This window comes from Falco biarmicus, chromosome 10 (assembly GCF_023638135.1).
Source record: "Falco biarmicus isolate bFalBia1 chromosome 10, bFalBia1.pri, whole genome shotgun sequence".
Lineage (NCBI taxonomy): Eukaryota > Metazoa > Chordata > Aves > Falconiformes > Falconidae > Falco > Falco biarmicus.
In genome coordinates this window covers 14,419,342-14,431,417 of record NC_079297.1, presented here as the reverse complement: position 1 = coordinate 14,431,417, position 12,076 = coordinate 14,419,342, and the positions used below count along the sequence as shown (strand labels likewise).

At 45.7% G+C, this 12,076-nt stretch overlaps 1 protein-coding gene across 3 annotated transcripts in view; it reads left to right on the top strand.

Moving 5' to 3' along the window:
• The window catches only part of KCNQ2 (potassium voltage-gated channel subfamily Q member 2), a 77,585-nt gene extending 66,210 nt beyond the window's left edge, over nt 1-11,375 (top strand). For all 3 annotated transcript variants that reach the window (XM_056354800.1, XM_056354801.1, XM_056354799.1), the window contains one exon: nt 415-11,375. In XM_056354800.1, the coding sequence (XP_056210775.1) occupies nt 415-1,134 (720 nt within the window). In that variant the 3' untranslated portion in view covers nt 1,135-11,375. The remainder of the gene's footprint in view (nt 1-414) is intronic.
• The last annotated feature ends 701 nt before the right edge of the window (nt 11,376-12,076 follow it).

Below are 12,076 nucleotides of genomic sequence, written 5' to 3'. Positions count from 1 at the left end.
TTCAAACGAGTCCATGAGCCTGTCTGCTATAGCTGCTGGCCTTGCTGAAGATGAAAATGTTCCTAGAGGATAAGGCTCAGAAATCCCCATGGCCATCTGAGCCCAGGCAAGTGCCAGATGCAGTAAGGAGCTGAAAGGATGCGAGCGTGCTCGGGCTTTCCTGGAATTTGTTGCCTGTTGAAAAGATTATAGGAGCTTAAGGAAAACCCTGTAACAAGGTGGAGAATTAAATGCTTCAGAACAGGACAATTAGATATTTACTAGAAGTTTCAGTTTGGTGTAGGTCAGTGTAGGCAGAGGTCATCTATGGTGCCCAGCCCCACACGCGTGCCTAGATGGGTTGGAAGTTGCTTGTACTCGGGATGTTAATGTGCATCAACCCACATGTAGCACTGGAACTGTGGTGTTTTGCAGGTTCAGTCGATGGAGAAGAAGCTGGACTTCCTGGTGAACATTTACATGCAGCGGATGGGCATCCCACCGACAGAGACAGAGGCTTATTTTGGGTCCAAAGAACCAGACCCAGCACCTCCCTACCACAGTCCTGAAGACAGCAGGGAGCACATTGACAAGAACGGCTGCATCATCAAGATCATCAGGTCCACCAGCTCCATGGGTCAGAAGAACTTCTCTGCTCCGCCAGCCCCAACCAACACATGCCCGCCCTCGACGTCGTGCCAGCAGCAGGTCTACCAGCGGCAAAGCCATGGCTCCTCGCCCGTTGGAGACCCTGGCTCGCTGGTCCGCATCCCACCTCCGCCCTCCCACGAGCGCTCCTTGTCAGCGTACAGCAGCGGGCACAGGGCGAGCGCAGAGTACCTGAGGAACGAAGACATTACAACCAAACACCACGAGAGTGCCATGAGAGACAGCGACACGTCCATCTCCATCCCCTCGGTAGACCATGAGGAACTGGAGCGCTCTTTCAGTGGCTTTAGCATCTCCCAGTCCAAAGAGAATTTGGACATCCTTAACAACGGTTGCTATGCAGCCGTGGCCAAAATCAGACCCTACATTGCAGAAGGGGAATCAGACACCGATTCTGACCTCTGCACACCCTGCGGTCCTCCTCCCAGGTCGGCCACGGGCGAGGGACCCTTCAGTGACATGGGCTGGTCAGCCCCCAGGCAGTGATGCCTTCTTGCAGCCACCAAGCCACGTCCGAGCGCTGGCAGCTGCCTGCTCCAGCTGTCCATGCATCGAACTTCTCACGGAGATTGACAGCTAAGGTTTTCCTCCTTCTGGGACATCCTTAGCTGGCAGATACTTTCTTGCCGCTTACTCTGGGGGGTGGGGAACAAGCAGGTCCAAACCTGCATTTGTGGAAGAGGTCACAGTGCTGAGCGAACTGGAGCCATGAAGTCCAGGTTTCTTTCATACTCTCTTTCTAAGATCATTAGGTGAAATTATTTCGTGGTGCAGGGTAGGCAATTTGCATTTCTTGGGAATCTTCAGAAGTGCAAGGTAGGAGTAAATCACCCAGCCAGGGCTCTTGGAGATCACAGTAACTGGTGGCTGACAAGTGTTAAGCAGGATTCGCCACGTCCTGGCACTGGTGATTACACCTTTAGGTATTTTGGAGTTGCAGAATGAACACGTGTCTGTCTCTGGCTTAGATTTCAGGTCACGTGTAATTATGGGAGGGAGGCTGTTCCTCATTAACTGTCAGGAAGGTGGCATAATTCCAATATAATACATAGAAACATTGCCTAGGCCCCTGGAGGGAAGGGATGGTGGTTGGAATATTTGCATGAAAAGAAGGCATGGCCTCAGTGTGGGACAGGTTAGGATACTGCTTTGAACCAGAATGGTTTGGAAATCAGCCCATCTTGGGAAACTGGGAAACTCAGAAACAGGAGCTTGAGTGCAAGAAGATAGACAACCCAGAGGGCACATAAATGAGACAGAGAAGGAGGACAAGAGGCTATGGGGCTGGAATTTTATTTTTTAAACCATGTATTATATTTAAGTATCTCTCCTCCCATTGACGATGGACCTGGAGGTGCTTTGGAAGCAAAGGCAAACCAAAGGCAACCCCTCTGGAGGGCTGCCATGGTGTGAAGCCGTTCTTGTGGCCAGCAGTGCTGTTGTGGAGGCACAGCCACCAGGCAAAGGGAGAGGGTGGATATGCAAGATGCTGTGGTCCCTGTGCAGCTGTGAGTTAAGTGCTGAGCTCCATCCTTTTCAAGCTCTGTTGGTCAGAGTGGGCAGTTTTCTTACAGTTTGCATTGTGCCTGAACACTTTCGCACACACCATGCCCCGTGAAAAATCTTCCTTTTCTTCTTCTGCCCTGCCAAGAATCTCACACCCATGTTCTCGGGACGTCCTGTGGTTTTGTTTGGATCCCTCAAGCTGAGTTAAGAGGTGCTTCTTCATTTCTTCATGGTCTTTCAGACGCCTCTTAGCTGTGCTTGCCCGCAAGTTGTGCCAATCCCAGTCTGCCCCATTTTGTTGTTGTTAAAGTACTTTCTCTTGGAAAGATCATTGTGTCATTACTGGGAACCTCACAGTGCATTCAGTGGGGGGAAGGCAAGGGGAAAAGACATGCTCAAAGTTTCTTTTGGGACCAAAACAAAGTCACAAAGTGATCCTTGGATAGGTTGGTGGATTTTTTTTGCAAGGGGGTGGACCAGGAAAGGTTGTGTTTGGGATCCATCTCCCGGGCTGGGACACCATGGCCGGCATTGTGCCTCTGAACCCTCCCACCCATCTACAGCCCAAATCCCGTGTGTGTTTTCTGCTGGGGCTGTGCCTGTGATTGTAAACCCCATCTCTCCACATTTTCCCTGTGTCATATCAAGAGCCTGCTAAGGATATTTAGGTGACAACTTCATTTCTGTGTGGCCTTTGAGAGGCTGGACATTGGCTTGCTTGGGGTGAAGGGAGAATCACAGCCTTTTTCTCTCCTCCTGTTTGCCTGACCAGAGGCAGCAAGCAGTGGAGGCCCAGGACTATGTTGGCCTTGGGGAAGATGTGGGTGCAGTCTGACAGCTTGCAGACAGGCAATAAAACCATCCTTTTGCTAGTGCTCAGGACCAACACGCTCATCTTCTCATGGGATTGGGAGTGGAGAAAGGCTCTGCAAATTTTTTCCTGCCATTTTTCACCATTCAGGAAGAGAAAACATTTTTCTTACAGGGAACTTAGGCTTCCAGCCGTGCTAGTTCCTTTCTTTCCCATTTGATCCATTTTTTTGTTACCTCCTGCAATGTTTCCCTCTCTGTTTGTGCTCACAAACGAATGCCTTTTGGCTCCACATTTCTTTGTGCAAAGTGAACCTAGCGATGCCCTTACACCTTGAATGCAAAATGGCTGCAGATTGTGCAATTTTGCCCAGGCGTGCTGCAGAATGAGAAGTTTCCTGGTAGGGCAAGAAATGTCAGCAGCTCCCAGCTCAGACTTGGTGGCAAGTGTTTTCTCGTGACCACAGGAATGGAAATTACATTGGGTGAGGCAAAAGTCAACATTGTTCCAGACAGCTGCTCATTGCAAGTTTTGTCCAAGTCAGAGATAACAAAGATTTATTACCCTATTTGTTTGCAATTATTTTTCGAGGCCTGCTGGAAATTTGGCACAGAAATAAAGTCAGGAAATCCAGATGAGGATGAGGATGATGTCATGTGGTCCTATTGCAGCACAGGTGCATGACTCATCTTTAAGACAGTAGGCAAAGTCAACAGAACTTCATGGCACAATTTTTGCAGCATGTAATTTCCATAATTTCCTAATTTTGAAACCCTATTGGCTCTATTTTGAACATCCATTTCCTAGTTCTTCATGCAAAATCCCTTTCTCCTGCCCAGCTGATGTTACACCCTTGAAAGGAGATGGTGCCAGTGTGTCCCGAGGTGGTGCAGCTCCACTGTGTCCACTGGGATGTCTGCAGGGGAAAGCTAGTGGTCTTCCACCTCCTTTAGGGCCTACACGAGAAGGATTGTGGTTTCCCTCTTCAAGTTACTGTATCAGCTTGTAAAGCTGACTGGTAGCTTTAAAAGGTTTTGGGCTTGTCCCACAGTCATTGATTACAGAAAACTGGGTTTATGTACATCCAGCACAGATTGTGTCTTGCTGCTGCAAATTTCTCATAGAATTTTCTTGGGAAGGTGTAAGAAATATTCCGCCTTTATCTGTGGCGTCATTTGAAAGAAATTCTGACACATGCCTCCATCCACAACCATGCTATAAATCATCACGTCTCATTCATCTATTCAAGAAAACCTGGATTTTGTCGGTAACTTGCACCAGAATTAACTCGGAGTAATGCTTCTTATTTCCATAAAAATGATTTATGCCTGTGTAAATGATAACAGAGCCTTCTTGTTGCTTGTTGACATAAATAATTTCATTCCTGTCCTAAATCATAGTCCGATACTCCCTGCAAGGTCTTCACTTTCAAACACACAGTTCCCCCATGATTTTATCACACACTCCTGGTGGTAATCTCCCACAAGACATCTAAACCACTAGATTAAAAGAAAATAAATTGAGTTTGATTTGCTGATAAGGCAGTCCCAACGATAAAGACCTTTAGAAGGGGGAACAGGCAAACTTTGTCCCTCTGCTGAGCCTCTCTTGGGCTGGTCCTTCCTCCCCTGTTCCTCCCAAGTCTGGTCCTATGTTTTTTGGAGGACAGAAACAAGTTTTAGAAAATGCCAAGTGTGGACAGATGAGACCAAGAAGAGCTGAAGAAGAGGAAAGCCAAATTTCCAGCAGGCCATCCCAAACCGCTCTGGAGATGCCCGTGCCCACGCGTGGTTGTGTGCACAGAGCCTGGTTTCGAGGCACATCTGTGCTGGATGTGAAGCCGTGGCCTTGACCCAGAGCCTGGGATCTGGTCTCCAAGAAACTTTAGGAATTTACCTTTCCCCTCCCCCCCAAGAATCTGGGTCTAGATCAGGAGAGAAATACTGCAAAAGGCCCTACCTGCAGGACAGAGCAGTCCCTGAGGCTGGGACCTGAAGCCACAGTCAGTTTTTGGGTGCTTCATGTTCAAGCATGCCAATTGCCTGTGCAATTGCCTGAGAGGTTCATGTCTCGGAGCAGGAGACATGGCTGGAGGAGGTGTTGCAACCTCTGTGCAGGTGGCCTTTCATAATGTGACCCCAAGACACAGGAACAGAGCACTAGCCATGAGTCGAATTTCCCAATATTTGGGAAGGGACTTTAATGTTACTCAAGTGCAGATTTTGTATGTGAATTTCCTTGTTGACTCATTTTCTTAGTAATAATTTTTAAAACAAAAATGTTAAGAAACTCGCTGAAAACAAACCTGTTGTCCAGCTCAGAAAGCCATTATATTTCTTTAGACAGACTGTGATAGACCAGATTTTCTAAAAATTTATTTTGTTTCAAATGCTGCTTAATAGATCCAAATGAAGTCTGCAGGGTCATTGCTATTTAGAGATAAATAGGTATATTTTTTACATTTTTAATTGATTTTTAAGATTTTAAATTATGTGGATTTTTAGAACAAGTTTGTATAATCTACCTGGGAAGCCAGAGCATCACCTCAGATACAAATGTTCCCCATTCCTAAAAGAAAAGAAAAATACATTCACTCATATTTTTCTCAAGAGGGAGCTACTGCAAACCTCATTTCCCTTCTATCCTCAGACCACCGTGGTCACAGCAACATTATTGCTAAACCCAAAATGTAAGTATTAAAAGAGAAACTGAAATTCGTAAGGAATTTGTCCAGGAGTTGTCCCATATAAAGACCCTTTGCAGTGAGTAATTTATCAGGAATGTTTAAAAGCCCAGGAGCAGGCTAAGGATTTCTGTTTCTCCATCCACGCTCATGTGAGCATCTCCATCCACCTCTGGCTGAGCAAGCCCTGAGCCTCCATCCCTTTCATCTCCGCATGCCTGTGGTCCTCTGACCCATGCCCACATGCCCGCATCCTCTCTCACCCGCTCTCCATCATGGGTCAGCATCTTTTGTTTTCATCAGCTTCCTTTTTGTAAACCAGAAACAAGGAAATCAGATACAAAAGCTCCTTCACCTGCAAGTAACATTGAGACTGTGGTGCGGAGGGCTGTGGCACAGGGGTCAGCAGCCCCCTCCGAGCCCCGCCTGGGTCACTGCTGTTCAGCGGTGTAAAAGCAAACTCTTGCTCTCAGCACACAAACACCCCAACTTTTTCTGCGTCACAGAGCAAAATCTGCTTAGAGCATGGGTGTGGGTTCGTTGTTTTTTTAACAATAACAATAGGGTGGGTTTTTTTTTCTAATAATAAGGATAATAATAATGCATAGGAATCTTCTTTAGTATATCTTAGTGTTTGATGCCCCAGTGACACAGTACTGCTTGCCTTATATTAGTGTCTAGAGGGAGAGGGATTACACATGTTTTGATACAGTATTAATCACGCTTATAATTAAGGTAGCAGCAAGGAGCGGCTGCTGCAGGAGGAGCAGCCGGGTCCTTTTTAACTTATGAATGTGCTTTCCAGACTATCTCACTGACTGTACTCTCAATTTTGCCTGCTACTGCATGCAGCCTGAGATGAGTAGACAGCATTATGCTCCAGCTGTATCTGCACTCCCAGATTGCTGTAGTACCTGACGATTTAACATTGCCAAAAGCATCATTCTGGGGAGAGGCTGCCCTCCCAGTGACCCATCACATAGGGTGCTGCGGTGCTTCTGTAGGTAACACTGATATACCAAGTGTCTTTCATGCTGTGACTGATCGTTGCCCATCCCTCGGATACAGCATGCACAAACTCCACTTCTACTGCTTGTAACTAAGGGGTGAAAAAACCACATTTGTACCTGTGGTTTCTTGAAACATGTACATGGGGAGGAAAAAAATACGAATTGTGTTGGCTGTGTGTGACAACCTCCTTTCCTTCGAGATGCCTCTGAAGAAGAGCATCCCAGGTACCCCTTTTGGAGGGTTTGGAGGAGCAGGCAGAGCAAGGCAGGCAGTACCAAGGATGGAGGCCTGGTCTTCAGTTAGGAGATGCCATTGGAACCCAGACTTGCCATATGTCTGTTTTAATTCCTGTTGGGTTCTCTCGCCTGCATCCAGTTCTGGTGTGCATGTGCCTTTGTGCCTGCAGCCCAGCTCGAGGGGCAGGGGAGAATGTGACTCACAAACTTTGGAAATCCTTCTTTGGAAACTTCATCCACCCTTGTCTACAGCCCTTGGGAGTCTTGGGGACCCTGCAGCTATGCCGTATCCATTCCTTGTGGAAGCATCTCTTGCTCTCCTTACAGAGAGGCACTGAGCGACCTTCATATCTCCACAAATGATTTGCCACCATTCTCCCCACTGTAACACCAGACTGTCACGAGGCCTTCAGGGTTTGCCCATCTTGCTGGTGTTTGCAGTCTTTTGTATCTCCTCGCACTGCTGCCATAATCTGGTTTGACACTGGTCCCGTACCCTCACCTTCCTCATCCAGACTATATGCAAGTGAAGATGTAATGCCAGAACTCTGCTCTGAGACTTGCTTTTGGCCTGGCATCACTAGCACCAGAGAGCCTTCGTGTTTTGTTAGCATGACAGTTTTGCTTTTTCTTGGCAATTTATTTGCTTCCTCATTGAGCCGCCGTGGCCTCAACACATCCCTGGTTTGTTCTGCTGGAGCCTTTCAGCGCAGGGATGGCGTCTCTTTGCCCCTCTGTACAGCACCCTGTAAGGGTTTGTCCCCTTGGCTTTAGCTGATCGTGGTGAAATCAATGCCTTGAGGGCTCGGTTCAAGTTTTCTTGTCAAGCTGAACAACTTGGAGAAGAACTTACAGACTAACAATGTTGATGCTTTTTCTCCCTGAAGCAAGAGCTGCTTTCAAGACCCCAGTCCTCTTCAGCAGTCCACGCATGTGGCTTTGCATGCCAGGCTCCATCATGGGGAGAAGCAGAAAGCAGCGGGTCCAAGCTGTGCTATTCCCAAAGCTGGCACTGAACCTGGAAGCATCTTGCCCTTTCCTAATTCCTGTAAATATTGCTGCAGATGAATTGTTCAAGCAGCATCTGTTTGCCTAGTTCTGAGAAACTCGAGCTAACGGCAGAGCTTTCCAAAACTCAGTGCCAAGCTCAGGCTAGATTTCACCTGCAGCTACGCCTATAATTTTAGGGCAGGATTAATGGTTTCAGGTAGAAGCCATCCCAAAATCTCCAGTTTGGATGGTTCTGGCCCGAACCCAAGGCTGAATGTCCTGCTGCAAGTGAAGCCTCCCCTGGAATTTCAGCTCCATTTGATACTGATGACTGTGGACCTGGGGAGATGCTCTCTCCTTCCCACTCCACACAAGAGAAGGTCAGCACAAGCCTTCCAAGCCAAGACAAGAAAATGCCTCCTTATTTTAGCATGCCATGGGCACCTCCCATTAAAAGTAGAAGCAGCATTTCACAGTAATCACTAAAACCTGACCAACACAGTGGCCATGACCCAGTGTTTCATGTATGCAGTGATGCTCATGAAAGGGATTTATTGCAGCTTTGGATATAGAGGGCTCAGTCCTTGAGCATCTCTGTAGATACCATGTTCAGCCTTGCTGATGACCAGAGGGGAAGTCATCAAAGCTGGTGCCAGGTATTTTCTGCCCTGCCTGGTTATTCACACTGGTCCACCATCTTCCCTGGAGCTGAAGATATCCCATGCTCCTGCCAGCAGGCAGAATAAGGGCCCTTCTGTGTTGGCTACTATTCCCCACCACCCAAACCCAAACACTGAAATTTAAAGTTTCTTCACTTAATCTCAAAAAATTCACACACAGGGTAGAGAACCTGAGACTTTCAGGAACACTGAGGCAGAACAAAATATAGCTGATAAACAACACAGATTTTGTTATTTTAAATCAAGCCGATTTTAAACATAGTTGCAGTTCCTGCGTGGTATATCAAATGCTTTAGGAGATTCAATAAATTATTCTTATAAATGGTTTATTCTTTTATCAGTAATTCGTATAGGTGGGTGCCACTGTTCTTCTACAGCAATGCTCCACACACTAAACTATATTCCTGTTTCTCCAGTATAGACATTGTATTTATGAAATTTATCTTGCTTAGTGCCACTTTGGCACACTATCCACGTATTCTGCACACAGATTGCACATTACATGCCAAATGCTGATAGGTATCACTCCATGTAATAAGCGTATGTGTGTTGAACAGATACCAAACAAAGCGTTACCTGCCTAGTTTGTGATGTGACTCAACATAACTGGGAAAAGGGAAAAATGAAGATCCTGCTTCGTTAAGAAATATACTGCATTCGAATGCTTCTTTCAACAGATTTGATCAGGAAGCTAAAATAAGTGAGATCGCCTCTGCAATGTTACTTTAAAAATACCTGAACAAAACTATCACACTCAGCCCAAAAATACTTAATAATTACTGTATTTCTATATATTCTTCACTGCTATTCATCTGAACTGTAAATTCTGTACAGGTTGAATGAAGTTCACCATTTATCTTTGTCATAACCTGCAAGATAAAAGGACAACACAACTTTGGCTGCAAAAGTGTGTGCGTGTTGTTTGCATACATGCATATACGTATTGCTGTACGTGCAGGGGTATACAAACACATGCACACACATGCTTTAAAACAGATAAAGCTGCATCTGAGATGCACAGGAGGGAAAAGTTCCTTTTTTTGGAGGTGGGAGAGTGGTCAAAACAAACAAAAAAGGACTACTTCAACAATGTGTTATTTCTATCCAAAAGGCAGATTTGCAGAGGGATCTGGTGTGTAACTGCCATCCCGAGGAGAAATCCCACTTCTGAAGGCAGCACAGCCCATGCAGCAGGGTGATGCAGTTGCTTTAAATGATAATTTTGAAGAAACAAACAAAAGAATATAGCAGCCAGTGCCAATTCCAAAACCACAAAGCCCATTCATAGGCTGTGTGGCCACAGAGTTGTCCTCCACCATCGGAGAGCCAAGGGCAAAGGCTTTGCCTGCTGTGCTTGGGGACTCCGACGGCAGCGGCGCTGGCGCTGGGCTCCCCCAAACCTGGCATCGCCCCAGTATAGGCTACTGCCCGGGCAGAGGTTTCTGCTGTCCTGCGGGTCCTGCTCTTGCCTTTGCCTACGTATTTAAAAAAGCCCCAGTTAAGAGACATTTAGTAAAAAGAGTCATCAAAAGCCCATTTTTGATCTTAGAGTTATGAAAGAAAGGACAAAGTTGTAATCAATAAACCTCATTTTATCCAAGCAGGTCAGCCCGTAGACTCCAATTGCCCCTATACAGAGATGTCACCAATGTCATCAAATGAATCATCCTCTAGGATTTAATTTCGCCCATATTTTTACAGCTAGAAGATGTATATGGGATAGAACTTATCCTTCAGTGTTTAATCTAAATAAACAAAGGCATGAAGAACTAACTTTTCCAGCTAAATACTGCTGGATGCCATTGAAAAAGTAGTAATCAGATTTTTGCATTGGCCCAAAATTCATCTCTAGGTCCAAAGTTATCAGCTGTAAGAGCCACTTCAGTCCCAACTATGTTTCTAAGCAAAAGGTACATCCATTGCTGGAGTATGTTGCCGTTCCCCTGAGATCCCTTGAAGCTATTGCGGTTTATAACAGCATCTGGCTCATTTGGCCTTGACTAGGCTACCAATGGGTCATGCGTTTGTCCTGGCGGTGAGTGAGAGGTGACACTCACACCGGGACAGGCTGTTGGCACTTGGGGCGAGTGTAGGGGCTGCTCGCCCTGGCATCCCGCTCGTAAAATGTGGGGCTCAGGTGAGCATGAGGGTTTGGTTGTCCTCTAGAAAGCAAAGGCAGCTGCTGCTTTGCTTCCTTTCATTTGCTCTGTTGCCTTGGCTTTTTTGCACTTTCGTTTCATCTCCAAAGAATCTCTCATAATGCCTTTGGTACTTATGTACAATTTTAAAACATTTTGTATGTATTGAATGGTACACACTTTCTCTTGTAAAATAGCAATTGGAATTTTTTTTTTTATTATTATTATTTGATTTTATTTTTTGGTGAATGTGTAATTTCCTCTATACATTTCAATCATGACTTTGTGCAATGTACATTTGATAGGGACAGATGCCAAGGGAATGACCTGTAGTTTTCGAAGGGAATAGCTAAAAGCCGAATGACACAGTCACACATGGTTTTACGTTAGCACTGCAGAAGAGCAACGTAGCCCAGACTTTTACACTGAAGCGTTGAGCGTGATCCAGCGTGTACCTTCACATGAATGACTGTGGCAGCTGCAGATCTGTGTACGTGTGATATTAAAAACAACAGCGACAGTTGCAATCGGAAGGGAAATGGAGGAAAATTAAATAATCACGATCATTAATTTAAGCCTCAAAGCATCAGAATGGAAAATTTGCATTCAGTAAAAATACCGGAGATTTAACCTTCATGAGATGAAATACACATTTATTTTTCTTTGCACTTCTGTTCACTTTGTTTGTTTATTTCTGGTGATTTCTTGGTGCTTTGGGGAGTCATTTAATGGCTGATGGAGAGAAGCGAAATGGTGACTGAGGGCCTGACCCTTCCTGGAATTAAAGCTTCACACCTCCTTTTCTTATTTCTAAGATTAGACAACATTTTTCTTTCTGATTTATGAAATCAAGCTCAGAATTCTCAAGTGCCCTCAGTTACAAGGACACTGTCCCTTCAGGGTCCTTGAACAATATTGATTTTCTTAAGGTTAGACATGCAGCCGCATCCTGACAGATTAAGGATGGTTACCGAAACTCCTCACCCCCCATGCCAGCTCCTTATCACCATGCTAAAAATTGAGGCTGGTGTTCATCAAAGTGGGCTCAGAGCCAAGGACTGGCACTGGAAAGGGACCTTTATTGGTCCCACGAGTTATCTTGCTTACCAGGCATCAGTCCTAAATTAAGAAAGCGCATGCTGGATTCTGGAGAGCTCTCTGGGAGTGAAGTGGATGGACTGATGGTATTTTACATCACAAGGTTGGCTGATGAAACAGCAGTTCCTTTTTGTAAGAGAAAAGGAAAAAATCAAATCCCTCCTTGCGCACTGATATTTTTTTCCCAGAAAGATGAAGTACAAGAATCTAGATGAACCAGTGCTTGGATTTTTAAAAGCCTGCCAGTCATTTGGACAAGGCAGTGGAAGAGGCTT